Source organism: Daktulosphaira vitifoliae, unplaced genomic scaffold (assembly GCF_025091365.1).
Source record: "Daktulosphaira vitifoliae isolate Bord-2020 unplaced genomic scaffold, ASM2509136v1 Scaffold_1, whole genome shotgun sequence".
Classification (NCBI taxonomy): Eukaryota; Metazoa; Arthropoda; class Insecta; order Hemiptera; family Phylloxeridae; genus Daktulosphaira; species Daktulosphaira vitifoliae.
This window is the reverse complement of record NW_026099572.1, coordinates 38,308,458-38,336,144: the sequence shown is the minus strand read 5'-3', so window position 1 is coordinate 38,336,144 and position 27,687 is coordinate 38,308,458. Positions and strand designations below refer to the sequence as shown.

Sequence of the window (27,687 nt, the reverse complement as noted above, 5' to 3'; positions counted from 1 at the left end):
TAACTCTTAATTTTTTTTTTCTTTTATTTCGCTTTGTATTATACAAACTAAATGGATGTTATTACTATAAAAAGGTGTTTGAGAAATATTACTACAGTTATTTATAAATAATCATGCATTGTGTACAAGCATAAAAATTATACCAGTATGAGTTTTCTGTACACACAGTTGAAAGGTAAGCCATATTGGGGGTTGGCTTCACGAGTGGTTCCTTTGAATCCGTTTAATTGGCAGCCATTACTCATGTTATGCATTATTCGTTCAATAACTTAGAATATCATATAATCATTTAACATAACCTATAACTATTTGGTATTTTTAGTATATATTTTAGAATACAGGCCAACCTTCATCAAGAATTGTTTATTAATAACAATAAATGTTTCAAATTATCTAAAAATTGAATTATACGTTAAATTAAACATTTTGTGAGAAACGATTTTCATTCAAGTAATTGTATACGAATATGTAAAATACCTCAGCTAAACTTTGAAATGTATATTTTTTTAACTGTTTTGAGTGGGTTAAAAAATGTATAAAACATTTCACTGCCTTCTGTAGTATTAATATTGTCTCTTATAAGTATTTTTGTTATTATTTTTATTGTAATATGAATTCGAGCAATTTTTGACTTCATTTAACGGCATTAAGGCAACTAATTGAAAATATTGATAAATAGTACTTGCATATGTATGTCGAATGCACGAAATTTTTGAATTAATTATTTTGAAAAATATAGATTCAAATTAAAAGTAACTTTAAATATTAAAAAAAAAAAAAAAAAATTGAAATAGCTAAATTTCAGAAAGATTGCATCACACAATTTTATACTTAGATTTATAATATACGTTTATAATTATTAAACGGAAAGTGTGCTGTTTATAAATAGAACAATATAGCTTACGAAAAAAAAAATAACTGAGATAATTAATATATGTTATTTTTCAATATTCTCCAGTATTATTTCATTGGGTTGAAAATATTTTTTATTTCGATTTAAAACTCCTTACGTTGAAAATACAATAACTTAAGGTAATGAAACTATTTATCACAGTAGACTAAACACAGTATTAAAGAAATAAAAATAAATCTCCGAGTTTCCTAGTTCTAAAGTATCTTGTACCGTATAATCAATCCGATTATGTTATTAAGTTAACCGAGACCGGAAAATTGCGTCTTTCCGGACGGTTCAAGAGACCTGAACATCGGAAGTTGAGTAGAGGATAATTTAGCCATTAAATGCTTTGTAATCGGCTTATATTTAGCAAGCAGCCAATAAAACTTTATTCTATAGAAGCTCATTAAGAGACACTGTAAAAAATGAATTTAATGCAGATTTTAACATAGTTTAATTTCTAATATTTCGTTTTACAAACGAAAGAAGAAATCAATTGAGATTTTATTTTATTAATTAGTTGAAAATATTTGAATTTTAAATTTACTTATGAATTTTGTATTTACACTCACATTTGAATATTTAAATGAAAAATAAAAATAAATAAACATTAATTTTTCAATAACTAAATAATAGACAATGATAAAAAGAATATAGACACAGATTTAGATAAACAAGCCATCACTGTAAAAATAGTAACGTTTAGTTTACTCTATTCGTGTAGATATAATGTATTTGCAATATTAGAATAGTAATGAAGTCAAATTTGATTACGTAGGTTCAATCTAAAGGTTATTTTATTTGTACATAGTGCCCAAGATGAAAATAAAATACTCAAAGGCCATGTCAGTAAAATCACTAAATTTCAAACGAGATAAAAAGGATTTATCGAATTTTCATTGGACATGTCACATTTAATCCAAATAAAATATTTCTTTTTGACTTTAATAATTGTAGTTACTAATGTCAAAAAGAAATATCTAATTTAACCTTAACAAGCTTATACATATAGGTCAAGACATATAATTTAAACATTATTTAAAATGTTAAAACTTTTACCATCGAAATTCATTTCTTTAACATAGAAAATATCAATATATTTACACAAACGTACATAATAATCGACAGTAATTATCTCTAATATTAACTATGTCTAAGCGAACAGCATTTTAAATTAAAATCCAAATTTGACGTGTATTACAATTAGTTTTGACGATCACAAATTCAACATAATATCTTGATTGTGATAAACTTCGAACAATTTTCGAATAAAGTTCAAGGTAGTTGAAATCAAAAAAATCAGTTTTATGTACTTTTGAACATTTTTTAATTATTATCAATTAAAACTCATTGTAACGACCGAATACTCACAAATTAATGAAAATTCAATATTGAATTTTCATTAATTAGTTATTTTATCCTAAAACATATTTGACTGTTTAACATTTCTATGTTATAAATTCCAAATGAAGTCTGTATTGTTATTAAAATATTATAAAGCTTAGCATGTCGCATCACTCGGTCACTATTTACACTTTTGTCAGAAAAACGACGATAGATGTATCTTTTTCATAAAACTAACCATTTGAACTTAATTACGGTCAATCGATGGCTCGTCGAAGATGTAAAGACAAGAAGTTTCATTAATTTGATAAACTGAATCTAACCGATTGCGCAGTGGTTCTATTTAGATATTTCACGGGCTTTTGCTTTTTTTCCCATCACTCTTGTTTTCTATTATATGTCTTTTTACCTCGACGTTCGCGTATTCGACCGTAAAGTCGTACACATGTTACACGGTCGCGCCCTCCGTCTAGTTTGTATCGAGTTTTACAAACGCTATTCCCAACGGTACAAATGGCATTGAAACTATATCAGTTACACGGTCGATTAGCGCTCCGACGGTGTCGAGTGGTCACTAGAATTAATTTCCATCGGGTTTTTTCAGATGTATTTCTCCATCGTCGAATTTTACACCCTCGTGCCGACGTCCCTTGACGATACTCTTCAATTATCAATACACACACTCATAAAACGGGGAGATTAATCGAATCGATAATACACCCGTCCGTTTTTTAATGCAGTAGTACAATTTGTACCTACTACGAGCTGCGAGAGCAAAATTATTTAAAATTCGCCGTCAAATGTCCATGATAGCGTTATGCGTTTTTGGTAAAACTGTATAAAAAAAAACCTTATTGATGCATAGCCAAAAAATGTACTGTCTAATTATTTTCTAAATTAGATTTGTGATAGCTAACAAATGTTGACATTGAGCATTTGGGATTGCGGCGATAGATGTCCACCGATGAGTTCGGTCTATTCTTCAGACAAATTAATCAGCAAATTCAAACTGTCGGGTGAGGTTTTAGTGCGTTGAAAACCAATTGTTAGCTTCCGGGCAAAAGGATTAAAAGCTGATCGTCGCCATGTTGAATAGTTCGACTGCTGCAGCTACTTTAACTATTTATAAATAACCCCCTCCTGATGTGTTGTCGAAGTCACTTGGACGATCAAAACTTTACAACAGCCTCATGCCGTTAACGCCAAGTTTTGACGAACAGATTATTTACCCGGTCGCTTTATTAGCAATCATATTGGGATTCCCCGCGTTAAAACATAATCATATGGCAGCGACTACGTGCTCGTCTCCAGATCGGTACGGGGAGCGATGCACATTTATTACTTTATATGTTTGCAGCGTGTGCAAGTGTCAGGGGCCAAGTAAATTACGAGGCATTTCGATAAGCCACTCCGTAATGGGTTATGGGAGAGCAAATATTTTTCAATTTAACGCCCGCGCACCCTTATACACTCCGCGCATCACGTTATTAGGCGGTCGCAAAAGTAGTTTATTTCATTTTCACATATTTCAATGCTCCTAATCTGCTACAGTATCTACATGATATTATATTTAATATAACGCACCGTTTGTTTCATTTTAATATGTATACAACCATTATAAAATGTTAAATTACGTTTTTTCAATATTGATAATCAATACAATAGACTTGGACAAAAATCAGTAATTTCGAAGAACCTCGTCGTCGCCAATAAAAAACGTAATTCGCGTTTTCATCAAACACACGGTTTTTAGCAAATGTCGTTATGGGCAAAATGGTTTCCAAGTGATTGGCAGATCAATATAATAAACGCGCGGTCCGACAATTGTGTAATATTATGTCGGACTGATTTCGTTTTACTCGTAACAAGATACCTTTACACAATTACTTCCATCGAAACCTCCACTTAGAGTAACACCTCACCCATCTTCTAGTGTTCTGCTTTTACACCGGCCAATCTATTTGGTCTGTGTTTGTATCAATTCCCAGTGGATAGACCGTTTGACGCGTTTAACACTCCGTCAGTTTTCACCGAGTTCATCGACATAAGTGGCGACCAACAATAGGGTACTGGTAATTGAATTTACAAAGTTCTCTCTCTCGCTAAACTTGATCTTCCATAGATGTACTGCCGCCTACATCCTTTGCACCGCCGCCTAATATTCCCGTGGTCCATATGTCAACGAAATGCGAATGTTTTCTCGAGGGAGTACACTGCGCTCCTACCGTTGTGTTACATGCTCTCGTTGAATTCCACAGCACAAGTACATGTACTCTAATGTACTTTTACATATGCATCTTAAAAAAATTATGTTACACTTGAATATTAAACTTATAAATAACATTACACGTGACATTAACGAAATTAGGAATATAAAACTATTTTTAAATAATACCTTATATTTTATTTGTTTATTTTGTATTCTACAAACAGCGTTTTTATTTTACGCGATGGATATGTGTAGGTATATGAAATAAAGACATCATGTCCATTTTTATGGCAACTATAATGCGTTTATTAGACGCCACTAATAATACAATAAACTCTTTCATGATTTACATAACATGCGTAGAAACATTTACGTGATTTGTTAACGCATAGTAGTATATTTCATGGCAACATAGAACTGAAAAACGTATCTATTTATCCTAAGGTTATTTATCAAATCAAATTGAAGAATTTTTATTTAACGTTTTTGGGGGTCTTTGAAATTATGTTTTAAAATTTTTCTAAAAATTATAGAATTTAAGTAGATTTTTACCTCAAAATGATAATAATTCAATCGATATTATTTAAAAAATATAAATTTTATGTTTAGTCAATTATAGTTAAGTGCGCAAACAGTGCTAAAATTATTATTAAATTAAATGACGTATCTAAGATGTATTATTAACGTGCGAAAGTATAAATATAAAATTATAAAATTTCAAAAATTATTCTTAAACAATTTAAAATATCTTAAACACCTTGTATTTAGAAGTTTTTGTATTTTATATTATTAATGTAATTTACTTTTATTTATTACCATTCGAAAATTAAAATAGAATTGGGATCACTTTTAATAAAAATAATATTTATTCAGCTTGTATTTACTGCTTAGCTCATATTACTGTACCTTCGGGAAATAACTAAACTAATACGTTTTATTGAAGTAAAAGTTTTATTCTGTTTTTTTTTTTTTTTTTCTAATTAAGCTCATAATATAAAATTGTTAGACAAAGAAAAAGTATGCCTAAAAATTCTAGAAATTTCCGTGCACATCATAGATCAATTTTATTACCATAAATAAGAAATTTGTATAACACATTATATATAATTTTTATTTTTTTGTCTTCAGTGAATAAAAGCAAATTATACGTTTTTGACAAGCAACAGCTGTTTGCTTCTTTACTACTCCTTATTTATTAAATAACTACAAACTAACTAGTATCTAGAACTAACCTTAAATTATACAATCAATTAAATATACTTTACGATTGTATTACATTAAGTCAAACATTTTACGTCAACACCATACGAATATATACGAGTATGATACATAAAATGAATTTTATCGAATTACTTGTTTACCGAGTTAACATTCAGTGGATGTATCGAGTTAACTGAGGGACACTCAAAAACTTTATCACTTAAAAAAACATACGAGTAGAAAAAAATAGAAGGGATGAAGTTGTGGTTTGTCAAAACGAATGCTTAATCGCATTTGCTTTATTTACTTCCTTTATCCCAAAGACTATTGTTCTCGTAGACATGATTCCAACGGGTGTTCCCCAGAGGGTGTCCCGGGCACACACAACATTACCAGAAACAGAAAGAAAAGACTTCACGCCTCCGGACCAAGGCACTGGTGATACGACACGTCGATTAAGCGCTCTTAATCTTATCTCTATCACACGTCTTCGTATTTTAGCCAACAATAACGGAAAACGATGTTTTGTTTGAATGAGGGGAACATCTGCTACGGAGCACACCACACTGTATGTGCTAGAAATGAAGGGTTACATGCGTGAAGGTGCGAGAAGGGAAATAAAGAAATGTGTCAGCGAAGTGACAAAATGTTGGTAACAATGAATCGCCGCAGCCGGTTGCACGCCCACCGATTTTTTCAAGAAAAATAGGAAAAAGCGATATAGACGTGACGTTTAATAATATAACAACACTAACATTTATTTTACATATTTATTATACGCTTTGAAGTCCTCAGGTATAAATGTACGTCAACATAAAAGCCTTTTATTGGTCCCGACACGGGTGGGCGGAATATTTTGATTAGCGACCTGTCATCGACCGTAGCGCGAGCACAATACGACCGACGACCGTGAAAGGGGTAGCAAAAGTTACACCTTTACAGAGGATTATTCACCGGCTAAAAATAACATAATGGTCTAACCAAACACACGGGGACATCTGTACGCAGGAAACTTAAAAATCGGTATTTACCGCTATTGCCGCCCATTAGTCCAGGGACAAAAAAGGCCCCTAAACGACTAGGAAAAAACATATGCTCGAGACTTGTCGAAAGCAGACTTATCGATTCCGAACTGTCCATAATATCGAGACCCGTGAATTGGGTAAGCATTTATACACAAACAGGAATATGTTAATAATTTCCGTTCAAATCGATCGACCTTAGTTTAATTGTTAATTTCGCATTACAAGTTGTTTATTTAAATAATAGGTTCACTAGAGTAGAGCAGTTGTTTAATAGATTGAGGTTGATATGAAAAATGAAAAATTTACAATATTTTTTAGTAAAATCATTCTGTAAATGCAATAAAATTTTCTGTGTTTTTACCTGATATTTTATATAAATCTTATTAATTATTATGCAAACATTAATTTTAAAAATGAATTTATGACCTTTCATGATTTTGCATAATATCATCTCTAATTATAGAGTCAATTCCCAACGTCTATTTTGTAATTTTTCAAACAATTTAAACTAATATCAATATATGAGTAGATACAATTTAAAGTAATTCAATAAAAAAATGTCATAATTACTGATATTTAGTTAACAATAAACTAAATATCAGCAAATATGATTTTTTTCGAATATACTGAGACTGACAAATTTACTAAGAATTGAGTATTGACGCAGTTTTGGTTGTTTAGTACTTAGATTATGTTTCGTATAGATAAAAATTATGCTCATAAAATGAGTTTAGTTTAATTACCAGTATCTTAGGTTGGACACCAATTAGGGCTTGAGATTTATAATTGATTGTTGTACATCGTTTGAGACATCTTAATGTATCTATAGGTATGTATGTATAATCATACAACAGCGAGTTAACAAGGGAGTCAAACCAGCCCTTTTTGGACAAACGCAATCGCACGAGTTCTCCTCTCGGTCTTAACCCTCTTACGTCTCTTTCTCCTACATAGCCCCCTCTTCCTTCTCGCATTCACTCTCTCTCTATCCCGTCTATTCCACTCTTTTATGTGCCCGAATACAACATAATAAAACCAGCAGGTCGCACCGCTACCATCGTCACCATGACTACGAGTGTAGTAAGCCATGGCTTCTTTCTACTACCACAAATGCGTACATGTGTACACCATTTTTGTACTTTTTTACTAGCAGATAAAACACAAGAACTTTTTTAATAAGAAAATATGTACAATATTAATGTTCTAAGAAATTTAATTAATATTCTAAACTAACTTACTATAAAAGCTAATGCATATTAAAACTGAACAAAAAGAGTTAAAACTCATTTAGGATGACAAATGCGATAAAAAAGTGGTCGTGACAGAACTCCGAGAAATTTTCTTAAGAGAATTACGCACATAATAAATACTTTAATTGTATTCTCTTACTTGGAATTCAAAGCAAAATAAAAGTGTTTTTATTATATTAAACCATGCAATGAAATTACTTAGTTTTTGAGCAATTAGTTAAATGCTTAAAAATCTTAAGTGTTCATCAATTGTTAAACATTGATAAAATTAAATTCTTATAAAATGTTTTTTTTTTTTCAAAATTTCACTATCACTCACTGGCTTCCAACATTATAATAAATAATAAATTTATTTTTAATTTTCATTTGTGTTTTTCTTATTTATCTATTACTTTTTTCAGGTCTTACCCATCTAAATAGGCAAGATTCTGGTAAAGACTACAGTAATGAAGGCATGACAACATCTTTTGGACCCAACAAGAAGAAAAAAAAAAGAAGGCACAGGCAAGCAGTTAAATAAAGTCCCCCCTTCTCTATTAGAATTATGTTTTAATATAATTATTATTTAATCAAACATAATTAATTTTAATCCGAATTTTAAATAAATAACTTTAATGATTTTTTTTTTCTAAAAATTCGTTGAAGTTACATCCCAATAGGATCCAAGAGAAAACTAAATTATCAGCAAATTTAACTTTACTATACATTTATAGGACTATTTTTACCAGTTACCAACTAGAAGAACTAGAAAAAGCGTTTAAAGACGCTCACTATCCAGATGTGTATGCTAGAGAAATGTTATCTTTAAAAACAGACCTGCCAGAGGATCGGATACAGGTAAAAAAATATTACGGTTTTTTTTATAATTTTTTTTTTTTTTAACTTATCTACTGAGCACATTAGTATTAATTAAAACATTTTTGCTATATATTTATATTTTTAGACATCTTTTAGTTGCTATTGGAACTCATGTAATACTTAATCTAATACTATTAATTTTTATTTCGACCGTCATTTTTATGTTAAATCATATTCGAAATTAACAAAAAACGAGTAAATCATTATTTTAATTAAATAACGACAAAAAGTATATTAGTATTCCTTGGCTCTTTGAGAATTATTTTTAACACATTAATTTAACCTAGAAAATATTTTTCAAAAATAATGTTTCATTTATTCTCTAAAACTTTGAACTATTTTAAAAAACTCATTAAAAAAATTCAGTATTTTCATGTGATAATTATTTCACTTTAACATGTTGATATTTGTTTATAAATATCGTGATAGGATAATAAAGCACTTTATGTATGAATGCAGTAACTACTAACGCATGTGCAATTATAACGGTATACCTTCATGCTGCCTTGGTATCCTCGTCTGTCGGTGACTCGATTAAAAAATTGAAAATATTTATTTTAACGGCAACGTTTTGGAGCTCAGCCATTGGACAAGTGGCCAATTAACGTATAGGGCGGCCGAGGCGGAGTCTATGTACTACTGGCAACGGTGCGCAGAACCATTAGACGAGAACTACAAAACCACTCTTTTGATAGCTATACGATGGGGTAAAGGGCAACCACCTCACTTACTTAAAATTAAAGCTAAAAATACACACAATTAGAAAAACTAGCGTAGTTAAATAAAGGCGAGTTATGCGTAAACGTGAGTTATATGTAAAAGATATTTTTTTACTACCCCCTCATCAAAATACATCTATCCCCAATATCCCTTCTATGAGAACGTCCATATATAAAAACACTTATTCAGGGAATTCAGGTTCCCTATTGTAAAAAATGTTGCTGCCAATTTTTTACATTTTTATAAAATCAATTGAATTATGAAAATTCCAGTATTTTTTTAGATTAATGCGTACATATTAATCTAATCAATCATAAAAATCAAATCGAATTCAATAGCATCATATGTGTCTCAAGTATTCCTTTAAACAATAGATAATTTCATTATCACAGTGCAGATTTGAAAAAGGGTCTTCATTGGGCTATTTTTGTCGAACTTTGCACTCTTTAAAAATAATTAATTAATTCTTCGTGCCATATTTACGGAAGGTATCCAAATCAAAATTATCCAGGAATTAAGCCGGCTTTTTAAAAAAGTGCTATCTCTCGCAAACGCCTTTTTTTAACACCAATTACACTAAGAATTAATTTTTAAATTCTTTAACAAATCAAATGAACTCAATACAGAACACTAACTAATACCCCAATATTAATTAAATAACGTAAATCGTTATCAGTTTATATTCGGTTATAAATTGTATGACAGTCATGTCAAATAGACAACTAATCAAACGTTAGATTTTTTTAAACATGTATACTATAAAAAAGTTCTACCTATTGTTTTAATCTGTTTTATAAATTACGTGAGTTACATATTAAGAGTGATATTATATTCTTATTAGTAGCTTTATCATAGTATTATAATTATTTTTCACAAAATGTAAGCCCAAATATTTGCAAGGAGCCCACTGATATCTTCTCGGTAGCTCGCCTGCCCTTTTTGATTATCATAAACTCAAGACATATTCACCTATATACAATAGTACTACTGTCTAAAAATTAAAAAATAACTCGAAAGAAAGTTATCCCTATAGTATGTTCTCTTTTAGTAGTATGCATTATTATGTCGACTATTTGTGTTTAAATTTTGTTCAACAACAAATCAATAGGTTTTTTGCTTTTACCGTAATTGTAATTGTAATCAGTTCTCATATCATAGGGAGAACAAATGACCAATGGACGTTTTAATGGTAAAAGGGCTTCAGAATTTCATTCAAATAGTGTACATTCGTATTAATAAACATGCATTATCGTTTTTGTGTTCTCTTTGGAGGCATTTCGGAAAGATACGCCCTAGTTGTCAAATTGACCCCGTGGGGCATCCGCAACAGTAGTTTTCCTTTTTTTGTTATTAACTTCGCTCGTGTTCGGTTTCATTATCGACGTTTTTGTGGAGATTTTCACTATTTAGAGGACCCTCCGACTAGCCGTGCTCGTGGCATCCCGTAGCGATGTTGATTTGAAAATAACTTCCGCTACACTACCGCATCACAACCATTCGTTTTCAAATCCCTCTCATCCTTCTCCTCCTGTTGTCCGACCTTCTATAACTCTATCTCCTTTCCAGAGGCACGAGGACCCCATCAGGCGGAGGTGGTGGTGAAAATAACACAGTGTCCTCGGCCGAACTCCAATGCTTTCTCTAGGCTACAAGTACGCCCCCAAATCGAGTGATTGACTGTTTACGACAAGCAATATATTTTAAAAAAGGGAACGCATTTAATTTTGGAACAAAGAGATAATAACTTAATGGTCGCGTTTTTATAATCGCATTCAAAAATAAAAACTATTCTGTGCGATTGTTTAAACGCCTACTTTAGGTATGAAACAACTAAATGTTTTAATAGAATTAATTTTTAGAATTCAAAATGTAAACGCGTTTTAACATAATAACAATGTGACATTTTCTTCAAGTTGTAAGCATTACAAATTCTAATAAATTAATGACAGCAATTGTTTAAGAATGTAAGTAGGCAACTACGTTTTTTACACAGTCAACTTTTTAAACTCTCTATAACGTAAACATTTTTCGGTTTATTGAAATATAAGTTATACATAGGATAAAAAATGTACAGTATTGAAAAATATACTAGTCATTATTGCCAGGACTATTGTTGTGTGTGGGCTGATTACTACAGACAGGTCAACAGCTCAAAAATTATAAAACGCTGAATCACAATTATACGTGTATTTACATTATTACACGTACGTACACAATTATTATCATAACTGTCAGCCGGAGGTTTTCTGTGTTTGATAGAGAGGTCGTTATTGTACTCGGCCGTCAGGATGCCATCTTGTTACAACTGGATCTCGATAATTGGCAATAATCTATTATAGTGATTTTACAGAAAATATACTACGGTCCAAGGCACTCGGTAAAAAAAGTAAACATCTCTCGCCTTTTCTCTATCACGCGTGAACGCAGTATTGTAATTGCCGGTTCCCCAAATTATGATTGTTACAGTCGTAATGACTGCGTAAAAAGCAGCAACAGCATAAAAAATTGTTTGGTTGTTATTTTTTAGATTTCGAATATTTTATCAGCGCTGGTGGTTTTATTAGTAATTGTAAACGTAATTATCTTCCAACGGTCTCATTTTCGGCCCACTGCCCTTCGCGGAAACACCAGTGTCATTATTTCTGTGCACACACGCGTACCAAAATAATACAATGAATATGCGCCATCGTAAATACAATTAAATAAACTTCATTACACATCATAACGGTAATATACTTTTACTATTCATTGGATATTTATTCATTTATTACAATACACGCGAGTACGCCAATAATAAAACATTTTTCTTCGAATCAACACAACACGAACTATAATCTTGTTGCGTTTAAAATTGTTAGTTCTAAAAAAAGATACTATTATTAGCTCGAGGCTAGCGGTTCACTGTGTTACACGTGGTAACCGTCGTTCGTGTTTTTATTAAGTATTAATTGTGTTATTGTCAAACAGGTCTACAACACAATACAAACAACAAAGTAAACAAACGTCTTTCCTTATTCGTCGATAAACAAACTCAGTCGTCCACCGCACAGGTTCGTTTGCAACGTCAATTCATTACTCCAAACATAACTTACTATAAAATAAGTATTAAACATTATTAGTATTGATATCCATTATCAAGTCGTCTCGTCTTAATAATAAACGTCATGACGTTTCTATAGAACCTGTCAACTGGTAAGCGTACGCGTTCTCCCCTAGCGTTCTTCTTCATTTTGAAGGGTTTTTTTTTACTTAATTTTTTAAACGTCATTATGTACAGCTACTAAACAATATTCGATTTCGTTTTTATCATTTGACGAGACGACGACGTGTAAAAGTCAACCTTTATCATAATTAAATGTTGAATTCTGATAAAAAGTGGTTTAATTAAATGAAAATACTTCAGGAAGGATGTGATAAAATGTCATTATTTATGAGTAGTTTTTAACAACACTTTTCTTCATTGAGGTAATTAACAATATTACAAGTAATAAATATTATTTTACGATTTATTGTGTTCTCGAGTCTGTTTGTTTATTTTAATTAAAGTATATATGCGTCAGTAAAATGTTAAAAACGGTTACAAAATATGACGGATTGAAATCATTGAATTGTATCTGTGTAAAAACATTGCAGTATTTATGTTTCACATTAAATGAAAAATATCAATTCAGCGGTGTATAAGTAGGGCTGTCGATTTCGGATTGAATTAAGAATGTATTATAACCAATGAATAAGTGCATATCCAGTGTTATATTCCGTTTATCAATCAACGGTCGCCTTTCGGGGTACTTGTGGGCGCTTAAATCGAATAATGGGCAAATCGGTGCGTAATTCGACGTAACGGGCCGTATATTTACTCGAAACCGTTAACGATATAGTAGTCTTCGTGTTAACAAGAATTAATGTGCTTGGTAAATAAATCGAATTGTTCCCTTCATCGATGGTAGCAGTTAACCAAGTGGAAGTAGTCTTCTTTGTACGTTGCCAGACAATAAAAGCGTCAACGATGGTCTTTCTCTACACCTCCGATGATCTTTTAACTCGATCGTTCGTCATTAGAAAACAAATTACAGCAAATTTTTTTTATTTAATAGTAACTCTTGACAACTTTTTTTAAGTATTTAACTAACATCAAAAGTTCTGAAGGATTTTATTTTGATCGATTAAAACTATAATTGAATAGAGAATTAAAGCGTTTTAACATATCTCACACAGAATTGGATGAACTAAAAAAGGAGTCATTGGTTGGTGTCGGTTTCGGAGCAATGTGGTACGGACCATTATTATACTTACACGGCATAAAATGAAGAATGTCTTCATTAAATCATGACTACTAAAAATGGGAATTGGCGATCAAAGAGAAAAAGGGGGATGAAAATAAGGAAATAAAAAAGCGATAGGAGATATAGAAGAAGATTTTAAAATCAATTTTACATTAGGGCGTACACGAGGAAATGATAAGAATTAAACTTAAAATTTATATGAAAATATTGTTTCACCGATTTATAAAAACTAATTAAATAATTGTCTATCTTTTCCTGTTTTTTACAACTCATAAAATGACCATCTTTAACATGTGTAATACAGTCATAATTTGAGATCATCTGACAGTATAGGAATATCTTTCTAATATTTTCTTTTAATTATATTTTAATGGGAATTGTTTAAATTGAATTTATTTTTAAATTTTTAGCAGCTCAAAAATATAAACAACTTTAAACTGCACCAAAAAAATAATTAAAATAAATCTGATAATTAAAATAGAGTAACGTAATCAGCCGTTTAAAATTCTATTATTAATAAAAGTAATCACCATCGCCGAGCTTCAAAAATGTGCATAATTAAAAGAGCCCGTGATATCAAAGATTTAAATTTTGACGTGTAAAATTAATTACAATAAAAAGCCGTTTTGTTATGTTTTTCAGTTCAGTCTCGCACACATTTATGTAATTATTTCATTATAATCGTAAAAGGGCTTTTAAAATTTTACTCGCCATATTCCATGCCGTTTTTTCTTGTGAGAATCCGTTAAAGGCAAGGCAGTTTTGGGAAACGTCAGGCGACAGTAATCCAATTATTATTCAAAATAGGCGTCCGCGCTACGTTCTCCGGCGCCCGCGGGACCGGATCCATTATGCATCTTTGTCGTTTTACTGTACACCAGTAGAGTAGTATTAAGTAGGGGCGGGCAATGGTGTGATGCGATCGAAATTAAGCGTTTTGAGATATGTCCCGCACCACAGCACTCCCCACCGACCGTCATATCACCCGAAAGGCGTACAATTAATCATTTTATAATTGTTATTAATGATCTCGGCGTCGTCGTCGGATACTTCCACGCCATAAAACTCGAACAACGTCTCAACTCTCTTGTACTTGGCTGTTTACGGCCCTTTTGCTCTCTTCTGTTTCTTGCTCTTCGTTTTTATTCGACATTGTTTTTTTTTTTTTAAAGCGCTAATGTAATTTTATTTTATTATCATTTTTTTACTCGGCCGTTGTTCTTATGTCGCCGCCAAACAAACCGTCTAAGTACGATAATCGAATGGAAAACGGTTGGGTAACTACGCAAGAGACGGGAGTAATGTAGCGAAATGTTATTATTACTTGAAAATTCGCTGTAAGGGGCGGTACTTGTGAGATTGCTAGCAGTTTCCATAACAATATTTATTCAATAGACAACAACCGTCCTTAAATAAACTCTAAACATATCTCCAATTTCTGTAGCCATTATTTAGTTAATTAAGACTTCTCTTTAGAATTTTGAAAGTTTTCATTAATATCCATTTATTTTTTAATAATTTTCTATTGACGTCTTTCAATCATTAAATCAACGCAGCACTTCATTCAATTTTTTTACTTTTGAAAACTCAATGAAACCCGAAAAGTTCCTTTTATGAAAATATTTTTACCATCGAAAAACAACACTGTAATTAACTTTAAATAAATTTATACGTAGCTTATATCTGCTGTGTGTTGATACAGTAGAATTCTTACTAGTTGAAATTCTTCTTACTCTTGAAGTAAATTTTAAAGTCTTTATGTATTCTTTTGTGTTTTAAGTACCATAAAAAATATTCAATTTTTATTGAAACACGGTTAACCAATATAATCACGAATATTTCTGAATAGAAACTATTAATTAAATTCGGCACAGTTGTGCGATTGAATTTTTCGTTTCGAGTGCACTTATCCAGAACGTGTCCATCATACGCAGTTAATTCACATTATTTTACAACTGTAAACAAGAGTTGGCATCTGTTTGTTTTTCTCGATCATTAATCCGATTCGACGAAATAATAGCATAATTTATAACGGACTGGTAAAAAGATTGTAATGTAAATTTTTCTCACGAAACTGATCGCTCTCGGATGTTCCCAACGTCCTCGGCGGGGGGTCCGATATAATTTGTTGTAAATAATAATGCGGATTGCTCATCTGGGGTTGTTACATCGAATTATCCGTGTAAACTCGACTTGTGTTGTTCGACGAAGGCGTTTTAGTGATACACGCGAATATACTCCACGGGGTTGCTCGTTATAGTCGCCTTGGGCATTGTAAACGATAACGGAGATGGCACGCGTGTAAGTAACCCGTGTGCACTCTTTTCATTAAAATAATATTATTAAATATATTTGTGACCGGGTTATGCATCGGTTGCTACTTCGCTAATGACGACCACCGATTATTTGTGACGTTATTACGTTACATCACAAAAATATGAAGGGATGTTGCTTTTTTTTTTTTGGTAAACTGCAGTCTGTGCACGCCAAAAGGGTGCCAAACGTGACGATCATCATCTAGTATAAGCTCGATGAATTGTAAAAATACACGTGTATTCTAAAGTAATTAATACTGGTGGAAATGACTGGCCATTATTGACGTGGACTGAACAATTTCCATGTTCTCGTGTTTAATCAAACCTTGGTAACCTGGGAGAGTTAATCATTAAAAAACTTGTTGTTTCACGAACAATTTCTAACATTTATTCAATAATTTTAAAAACTCTATCGCGCTTAATTCGTATTATTATTCAATGGACATGTAATTGCTTTTGGTACAATTTTCATACTCAACAAAACTTAGATCATGTAATGTTGGTGGTGGTGTACTTTCAGTTTGAACGTTTGTGTTTCAAAATTAATTCAACTGAAACAAATCGTTCGTAACAAATTAAACAGCAAAGGGTTAGTAGTTAATAAAATTAACGATTGTTCGACCCTTTTGGGGTGTGATGGTTAAAAAATGACTATCTGACAAAGGCGACACTGACCCGTTCGGACAACAAAAAACGTTCTCTCAATTTGTGTACATAAAAATACATGAAACGTTTAGGGGAAATATTGTAACATAATAGCGTTATATATTTTGCAAACTCATCGATTACTACATCTTCTTCTTCACTCGATTACGTTATCGATATGAACAAACACTTGTGACAATCATAAGTATTAAGTTTTATTTTATTAGCTATTAATCTGTACTATTATACTATTGACCGTCTTGTGTTTATGCAAATTAATTGTATTTTCGAGAAATTTCATCCAACAAAACACGAGTACAAGAATGCATTTCAGGTATTTATATGAAAACATACATTTATTATGCTCGTCTTAAAATATATCTTTCGTACCCGTTACACGGCCCTGTGTTGCTCAAGTACATACAAACATGTAACAAATTGCTAACACCCTCGTGTGTAACACTCACTAAACAGCTGGTGAAACGAAATTGTCTCTCTCTCTCTCTCTCTCTCTCTCTGGAAAGGGTTAGTACCCTATCTCGGCAGCAACAGTGGCAATGACACGAGGAATAACGCTTGCAAAGAGTTCTCTATTGTAGTAACAACACGTGTTTTTGTGATATATAACTGCACAGCACGTAACAATTAATCAGCAGTTCATCATCATTATTTTATTGCTATTAAATCTACAAAAATACTATTATTTTAAATAAAACAAAATTATTATTGTCAAAAGATTTTAGTCGCCAACGACACCGAATCGCGTTCTATCATATTATGAAAAAACACATTTTAAGTATATCCTAATTCATACAAATAAAATTATTGATATTTATAAATTAATAAAAACACAAAATGTAATTTTAATATATTAACGGCCAAGTCATGTAAAAACAGACGACACAAAGTAGGTATCCGTGTGACGAGTCGAAAGCAAAAATGTTGTTTTCAAATTGACAAGTTCATATCGTACCTCGTTTTTGCGCGATTGATAATCACATAAAACAAACAAAGTCCATTTTACCGCGGTCATTTAATTAAGCTTACAATGGCGGCGAGGGAGAAGAAGGAAACTGGAGAAGAGGTAAAATTAAATCGAAACCGGCGCGGGCAATAAATTTGTGTTTCTTCTTTCGGTGAGGATGTTATTATTATTATGTTGCCGGTGGGTGTAACTCTAACGATAAATATCAATAATTTGTCAGCTCTGATGGTCGAGCGTATATCGACTTAACAAAGTTTCGGGTGATGGCGGCGAGACATGCGCCCCGACTACGCGTAATTCGATTACGGACGCCAAACCACGGACCGTCAAGCATCCCAACTACCACCAGTTTATCATGTTTACGTATTATGTCATAAACTCCCTTATTTACCACCCACCCCCACCCACCGTTTTCTTCTAGTCGCTTATTGTTGTTCTTTTTTTAAGCACCATACGATTTATGTTCTCCTCTTCGTGTTCAGACTTTACATTGTTTTTATTCGTTGCCGAACTTGTCGGCAGTAACGATTATATACCGGCGGCGGCGTTGTCATCGATTTTTAATCATTTTATTCGTAATATAATAAATCACAGTAAATAAACTTAACGTTTTTGTTTCGACCCAAACACTTTTTTGTTAATTTTAACCGTTATTTATTTAGAAATAAACTAAGAATGCTATGATAATCGAGTAATTTAAAAACAAAACGAAAAAATTCGTTTAAATAGTATTTTATAAAATTAGACTTATCATATTAGAGTATCACGAATATTGGATGTACTAAAAACTATTGAAATATACATGCACTTATGCTTTTGAAAAACACTGTTATATGCGCTAAATATATTAAAATAGTGCTTTTCATTATTTATATAAATTAAAAAACCTTTTAGTGTACTTAAATTTTCGAATAATAGTTAATTATTTATGTTACAATAACTGTACATTAAAAAAAAACAACTCTAAAATTATACATTTATTAATAAAAACAATTAACAATCAAAGACTTAAATAAATTTTCAAATGTAAACGAGGCCAACATATTTTAGTACATCGAAAAGCTTCTTTTCACACCCATTGAAGAAATACGAGTGCATATTTAAAATGCATTAAAAACATTACTCGAAAAAATCTTCAGGTAAACCATCTTTATTGATTTCTTTTCCTAATTTTTGAAATTTTGGAAAGTGTCTTAAAGCCCACGTTCTTCTCATAACTTGTTCAAACTTTTTAAAAATAATACCCTTGGAACATTTAACTGTATTTAATTTATTTTCGGCATTTTCCACAATTTTTAATGCATCAATTAAAGGAGTGCCCCGAGTTTCTAAACAGGTAATAGTCGCAATTACAAATCCATAATTTGTATATTTAAAAACAAAATTTGATATTATATCGGTTTCTGATATAATCTTTTTTTATTTTTACACATTGCGGTATTTAACCAGGTTTTCCAAAATGCAATGATGGCAAAGGGGGCACTGATGTTTTTGGAGCCCGTTTCTTCGCAACACAATTTGGCACTTTTAAGAATACTATTTTCACATTCAAAATAAGTTGGTCAGCTTTAGGAAATTCTGTTCGAATTTCATCACAGTTCAAACCATAAACAAGGCAGGTTATTACATTTTAGAATAAAAAGTTTGAACGCCTTTTGCAGCTTTTAGCATGTATGGCGCTGCGTCACTCACAAATTAAAGAACATCGTCGTGTTTAACCCCATTTGACCACAAAGAAAAAACAGAATTATCAAATATATTACCAATTGTCGAGTAGTTTATTTTTACCAACACTTTTGATGCAAGTAAAAAAATTTTACCCGGCTTGTCAGTTGTTTAAATTCCAACTACAAAGTTTGCAACACATCGGCCTTCTGCAAATGTGGTCTCGTCAATAAATATGTATTATTTTTTACCTCTATTGTTGTTATTTGCTGTTGTTTTTGCATTTTAACACAGTTTTATAAATAAAATTCGGACACTCGACATACCGTCCTAAACGTATCTAAAGCGGTAACAGTACTGAACAGCTAAAACTGCAACATCGGCTAATGTTGATTTTTGCCGGTCGTTTAAACGATAGTATTAAATTGTACAATTAGCTAGTCTTATCAAATAGATAAGATGTCAGATTAATCCATAACATTTTATTTACCGAGTCTTTTAAAAATAATTAATATTGACGATTAAATGGTAAATGGTTTTTGTTGACTCGCTCAGTTTGAGTGAGGCATTTATAATCATTCAATTTACTTTGATTTGCCTTTAATCAAGTTAGTCGATGATTTTCTAAGTCTTTGCGTCGTAGATAAATGTTTCAACACGTGCATTTATATGTGACCATAGACGTTATTAAAACGGCCGCATTTCTGTCGTCGTTTCCAGGACAAAGCCAAACGAACGGGGGGGAGGGGGGGAATTGTGGATGAGATAGTACCCCAAGAATGCGCGCGCGGTGTTCGGCATGTCGGATAATTGACTTTTCCTGGGCACCCATAAATTATGCGGCGGACGCGCCCTTTTCCGTCCCGGTGCACATAATAGCGCCCGCTAATTCGTTAATCCTCCACTTACCGGGTTCTCAAACAAAATTAATGACCCTTATAGAAACGGTTGGCGCGGGCCAGCACAACTATGTGGTATTGGCATTCCGGACAACGGTCTATGGCCGCAACCGCCGCGACTTGGCCGCGTTTTTCACTGTTCTTGGCCTATAATTCTCTCACGTATACACACACAACATATTACGCGGACCTAAGTTGGTAATCACTCCAAAGTGGAAGTGCTTTAGAGATCAACACACGTAAATACATATACTTCCAATGATTTAATAAACACAAATCATTTCCATCTGCCATTATTTAAAATTTTATTTTTAACATTATTGCTTTTTAATTAAAAAAAAAAAATACTTGATTTAAGTTGACATTTTCTGGGTATGTGTTTATAGAATAATTCACTAAGATATGATAAATTTAATAACTTTTATAAAACCAATTATCTTTTTTTTCCATAATTATTGCCTTCTTAGACTACGTTCGTAACATATTTTTGATTATCATTACTAATAACGAAACAAAATAATCAAATTAAAAACTTTTTAATTTTTTAGAGTACTTTTCTTACCAAAAATCCTGTCGGGTCGATAACAATTTTAGGACAAGTACTCATTGAGTTAGAAACATTTTAGAGTGGTGGGTATGTAAACGATTGGATACAGCTCGTACTGGTGTATGTGCACTCCGCCCGTTCCACTGGAATTTTCTAGTGATTTATGAATTTATATAGAAATAACTTCTTTAATTAAATTTTAGGTTTCGTATCCAGTATCTCGTTTAAAATTTCCTGTTAATAGGTCCGAGAATATCTCATTAACTACTCACCTAACCAATCCAATTGATTGTCAGGGTTAACCTACTTAAACCTAACTAAAATTAACCCTAAACAGCTATAATGACGATACATTAGAAAGTTTTCAGTCCCTAAGTCAAGACTTAAATTAAAGGAAATAGCTACTTTCAAACAAAATATTTTGGAAAAAATCTAAATATTTTTAGGAAATTAACTTTTAAATTAATAAAAATAATTATACACGACATACAAAAAACGTCTACGGGTTATAATATTAAGATTAATCCTACATTGAATATTGCTGCCAATTCCAAATATGGTTTCAGATTTGCGCTATCAAATCTACTTTCTGAGATAATTACTAATTAATAATTAAGCAATAATTAAACACTTTATAATACATAAATAAAACATATTTAAAAATGTGTTTATTTCTTTAAATTCCACAAAATTATTGTAATTATTTTATGAAAGATCTGTATGAAATTTGAGACTATTGCGACAAGTTTTATCTGTTTTATAGGCTTTTAAATTTGTTTATAGTACTTATTAGTCAATAACATTTTTTTAGTTTTTCCCCCAGTTATAAATGTTCAAATAATGTATTAAAAATATAATTTCATGATAGTTTTAATGCAATTTTTTTTTAATCCGTAATTAAAAAATTACATCATTTCTGTAAATAGAAGAACATGTGTAAATCTAGACATTTTGCAAAAATTGTCTTTATAATTAATTTTCCATCGCAATTATATTAAAATTAAGTAATTATATGTTACCAACTGATTTACGTATATGTGTTGTGTTGAATTCGGTGGTGTAATTATTACTTTTCATCTTGATTTTTATGTTATTAATAAAAAAATTTAAATTTTATTTTAACACAATGATATTTAGTAATATTTTTAAATAACGGATGTGTTTATTAAAAACCTTCAAAGTATAAAATAAAATAAGAGGTTTCCTATCTAGCAGCACACTTTAATTGTATGTGAGTTTTCCGTTAACAATTTCCAACGTGACTGTGGTACAAAATGTACATACCTTTCGACCACTAAATCTCTGTGCGTAAAAAGTATTGAAATTTTTAAAAGAAAATTCCTGAATGAGGGTGATGTTAATAAATCACATATTTTTACATAAAACATAAATCACTTCAACAGCAAAGGAAAGTTTTTTTGGGCTGGGTACAAACAAGACATTTAACGTGAAATACGCGCCAAGAATGATAATGAATCGTATTTGACACTTTGTAGTGTTAAGCGAATAATTATTAATAGGACGGAATTAAAGTGAGGTAATAAAACTTCATGATTTCGACATTAAACATTATTATTTAACCTTGTTAAGCGAATAGAAAAATGTAAGTTCGAATGGTAAAAGCTTGTAGTGTGGAGAAGTTCGACATTTTTATTATCGCATATTGTGGTGTTTTTTTTACACGATAACTTCATAAAATTCTGTGCGTTTAAAATGTTTAAAATCGAAGACCAAAAACAATTCTTAAAAAAATTTAAGACAGTATTATGATACAACAAAAGCAGGCAATATTTAATCACTATTGTAAACATATAGAATATAGAACCTTTTGGTTCCTGTATGTCGTTAAATAATTAAATAGTAACTACTGAAGTTAATTAACTCTTACAGAAAACTATAAAGGGTTAATAGTTTACAATAATATTTTTAAAATCATAATTTTTAAAAAATCTAACATGGAACTTTTTGGTTTTTAGCCATGACTTGGTATTATATTAAATGAACACTATGTGTCAGTGTCTAATGTTCAGCTTAAATTTCGATTAGTTTGTTATGTCGATGGCTAATTGCAAAAATATGTTACAAACATTCTTAACAGAAATGAGTTAATTGCATATTGTTTTAACACTCGCGCTAAACATATTTTAGTGATATTTAGAAAATTCGATTTGAGCGACTAGTTTAAAAAGTAATAGTACACAAGAAATGATGGCTTTTAAAAATAAACTTTACATTAAATTATTAATATAACAAAAGATAGTTGAATGAAATGATTTTCGTATATAATTTAAAATAGACAAATGATAATTTACATGGCTAATAAAACCTCAGAGTACTTTATGTCAAAAAATTAAATTTTTTTCTATAAACTGTCGTCATTAAGTAAAATGTAAAATTGCTGAAAACGGTTTATTTATTTTGATAAAATGTTTCAACGATATTTTTTATTTTTAATGTCTAGTCGTATTTTCGAGTAATTTCAATTAACTGAACTACAAAAACGTCATAATCGGATTATCTTCTTGGCTTTATTACACTTCTACTATTGTCGGACGGTGACAGGAGGAACCCATTGAAAACACGATCATAAAGCCAAATTCCAAACGTTGGGTGTATGTATTTGCCATTCGATTGGCAGCATAATAGGAGGGTTGCAATGAATTTCTAATAATGTCCAAGTTCTATTCTCAAAAATTATTGCTATTTCATCATGATGCCGCGGCTGTTTTAATTTAAACTTATCCAACACACAGTTTTAAACGAAAATGGGGTGAACAAACTTATAGACATATTATGAATATATTTTGTTAGCGCGTTAATAAACATAATAAAAAAAAGGGCAAATAATTTTATATGTTCAACCCAGTTATACAATTGTCGCTTAAATTCTTATGTATATAAAAATTTAATTAAAATCTATATGTCTTATAGTAAAATAAAAAGTGGCTTTTACAATATTTTAAATGACAATTGGCCTGTGATTATTATACACAATGGTCGACCATTTTTTGACAAAGCTACAGAACTGCTATTATTATTAAAAGTTATTATAACTTTTGATACGGCGAATATTTTGCATTACTTTTTTTTAAAATAAACAGCATTATTTAGCTCTAATAAAAATAAAATTTATTATATTTTTAAATTTCAAAATAGTAATTTTTTAGCCTTTCTTTACGAAATGTTTCGATAACAGCTTTATGATAATTACTTACTGTGTTGTAATGATTTTAACGCATTCCCACTCAATGCAACTAATTCTTGCAACTATTATAAAATTGTATAATTAAAATGAATACATTTAATTGAGTGCAAAAATGTAAAAATGATTAAGAAACAAAAATCAATTGAAAATATCCGGTAACAATTACGCAATTTGTCAAAAAATCGCAAACCACTTTATATAAGTCAATTAAAGAATAACATTAAAACTAGTGTCGGGTATCTTGTCAAGTTACTAACTGGATCTACTTATATATAACACTGAAAGTCCTATTTAAATTTTAAATACAGCTGTATGTATTTATAAAAAGAACTATCTCGTATAAACTACACAAACTAATTAACTAAATTCATTTAATAATTGCAACTGAATTGTAGTTGGGTCAACTGTAGAAGTTAGTTCTCGACTATGTATTTATTTTATCGTTATAAACAATAAATTCTGCGTAGAGACGATTTTCTACGAGCACGTATATTTCTGTGTTTTTTATATTTAATAACATCAGCCACAAGTTATCAACGATTCGTATTGATAAGGTTCGTTTTTGCTCATTAATTACTGAATAGCGACATTTTTATATTTAGGTCTGGTTTCAAAATCGCCGAGCAAAATGGCGAAAAACCGAAAAATGCTGGGGAAGGAGCACAATTATGGCAGAATATGGTTTATACGGTGCTATGGTCAGACATTCACTGCCACTGCCCGAAACGATTTTGAAAAGTGCCAAGGAAAACGAGTGTGTTGCTCCTTGGTTGCTCGGTAAGTGTTATCTATTTTTCTCTCTAGCACTCATTGCCCACGTGCCCGTTACCAATTAGTCACTATGGGAATACAAAAACAGCTTCGAGAATATTAGCACAATAGCCATTGTTTAAAATCGTTTCCCTTAGAGTGGCATTGTTTTACAATCGTAATGGCCGACGGTTACTCCATAGAATTCGCTATATTTTCACGCCATAACCAGAGAACTATATAATAATTTAATACAATTATTCACTGGTCCCGTACCATTACCTAAGCGCATCAATTCCATTATTTCGTTTCCTAGAATGCATTCAGATAGGCAACACTTAATAGTATGATGTTCTTTACACAATATTAATCACAAAGGACACTCAATAGTGGATTTATTTTGTATTGTCTTATCCATTTCGACACGATCACGGTCAAAGCTATTAGTGTTTACATTTTTGAAATCTAACCATTTGTCCATTACATTTCCCCGTGTTCTTAACATTCCAGACAATACAATCATAACGATGCGAGAAGAATTTTCTACCCAAGTTTAAGTACAAGTAGCGATTGATAACTGTCGATTCGGTACTACGACGTTTGGTAGATATTGTTGGGCTATGAAAATTACTTTTCATCAGTTCCGTCACTATGAAAGTTTACCGAATGTAAAACAACACACTGTTGTTACGTTGTCTGAGAGAGCTTGAAAAGAGCCATGGCTCTTAAAATTAATACTTAGCCATTAATGTTTCAGGTATGCACAGAAAATCGATAGAAGCGGCTGATCAACTAAAAGACGATAACACAGTATGCAGTGGGACAAGTCAAAAAAGTTTCAAAGACGACGACGAAGAAGACGAAGACGTAAACGATGAAGACGAGGACGACACTTCAAAGAGGACGTCAGGAAGAACTAGTCCAGAAATACCGACGGACATGTCGCCACAAAGACACCACCAACAACATGGCGCCGAAGCGGTTGCAGCGGCCCAGGACCGACAACAACAGCAATGTGCGGCCAACGCGGAAGCCCATCGGCGGATTCAACAGGAAATACAGTCGCAGATGGAACAGCACCACGCGGCAGTCATGCAATTGGCTGTTAATCGAGCGCAGGACTCGGAAGAGTTTAGAAACAACAGTATTGCGTGTCTCCGAGCCAAAGCGCAAGAGCACAGTGCCAAAATATTGAGTCTGTCTGCGGACGCCCTTATGTTGGTCAACAACAACGGAGGAGGTTTCCGAAGCCGGAATCTGACATCTGACGTGCTGATGACCTCATCGGGAACAGTCGACGGCCAGGCGATGGGAGACTGCGATGCCAATGCAAACAACATGCGAGGCGTCAACCAACAACAGACTGATATAATGGTCACATCATCGGACACGTCTTCTTCGCTGTTCTAAACAGCAAACGACTCGTTAACTTGTGTGTCGATCTCGCGTTAAAAAATGCCATGGTGGCTCAGTAGGTTTTATAGTCCACAAATATCATGATTAATAATAAATTCTTTTTTATACAAAAAAAAAAAATTACGTTTTATTTAAACCGAAATAATTAGAAAATTATGTAAACATAAGTGACGTTTATTGTAAATAGTAACTTTTGCATAATACTTGTAAAAAAAAAATAAAAACAAAACATAACTTGTACAAAGATATTTTATCGTGTGTTGTTATTAAAAAATTATATACCTATATGTACGTGCAATAAATCGTATTTTTTTTTTTATTTTTTCTTTTTGACTTTTTCATGTACGCATTTTTCTTAGCTCGAAAATTAAATTTTAGAATACATACAAATATATAAATATGCTTGTTATAATATCGGTGGTGTTTTGTTACAAGAGCAAATACGAAAAAAAGGAAAACAGTATATGCTAGTGCGCCTACTAAAGTTAATTAATTTATACACAACTATAAAATTATGGAAAAAAAAACAATAATTAATATTTGCAAATTTTTAATCGCAAACAATTTTTTTTATATATATTTTTTTAATACACTCTTTATATAAAACACCATCAATATATTTCGCCCTATCTCAATCCCTCTTTTTAATCATAACTAATATCAATGATAGTATTGTGGTATTGTTATTTTTCCATTTATTTATTTATTTATATCATTTATACTTACAGTATAATTTATTAAGAATAATACTCACAATCTTTTGATTAAATGATGATTATTGAAAGTTTTGTTTAATATGTGAACCACCATAATTATCAAGTTTAATTTAGAAAAAACGTTATAGTAAAAAGTAGTTCTATAGGTAAATTTTGAAAGCTAAACGAGGACCTATAATTAATTTTATATCGTGTAATGAATAATTTAAAAAAATTGACTGGTTGATAACAAGTTTAGAAATACAACTTTTGGGAAACTATAACTCAGATATAACGAGGGGATTCATAACGCAGTAGAATTCTAAACCTGTCTTATACATGTTCCCAATAAACAAACCTTCAAAAGGTACCATTAAAAATAATGTTTTCCTACATTAAACTTACAATTATCATGGTTTACAAACAAAATTTTATACAGTACACTTTTATAAAAAAATCATTACTTAACCAAAAAATGTTTAGTATTCCTAATAAATCACATTGTAGATATACAAATATTATTTTTGTTTTGTGATCTCATATATGTTTATAATACACTTTTAGGGATATGCATCACTAAAAGTGACGTATGTCACATATTTACAATATACAAATTAAATGATTATTGTATTATATATTATGTTCAAAATTATGTAAATTTAATTTTTTATATGTTAAACATATAACGCATTCTAGATATATTACTGAAGCTAAACTACTGAAACAATGATTAATTATTAATATTAATGTTTTATTAATTTAAATGGTTACATTATAATCT

General features: G+C 31.2%; 2 protein-coding genes across 2 annotated transcripts in view; both read left to right on the top strand.

Annotated features, from left to right (window-relative positions):
* Positions 1-27,687, top strand: part of LOC126893487 (collagen alpha-5(IV) chain-like) — a 208,400-nt gene that overhangs the window by 9,468 nt on the left and 171,245 nt on the right. The window lies entirely within an intron of this gene.
* Positions 133-27,687, top strand: LOC126910573 (visual system homeobox 2-like). Its single transcript, XM_050693241.1, has 5 exons — positions 133-175; positions 8,325-8,427; positions 8,637-8,760; positions 24,648-24,822; positions 25,538-27,687. Exons 1-5 carry the CDS (start codon positions 148-150, stop codon positions 26,203-26,205), a joined length of 1,098 nt encoding a protein of 365 aa, XP_050549198.1. The 5' UTR covers positions 133-147; the 3' UTR covers positions 26,206-27,687.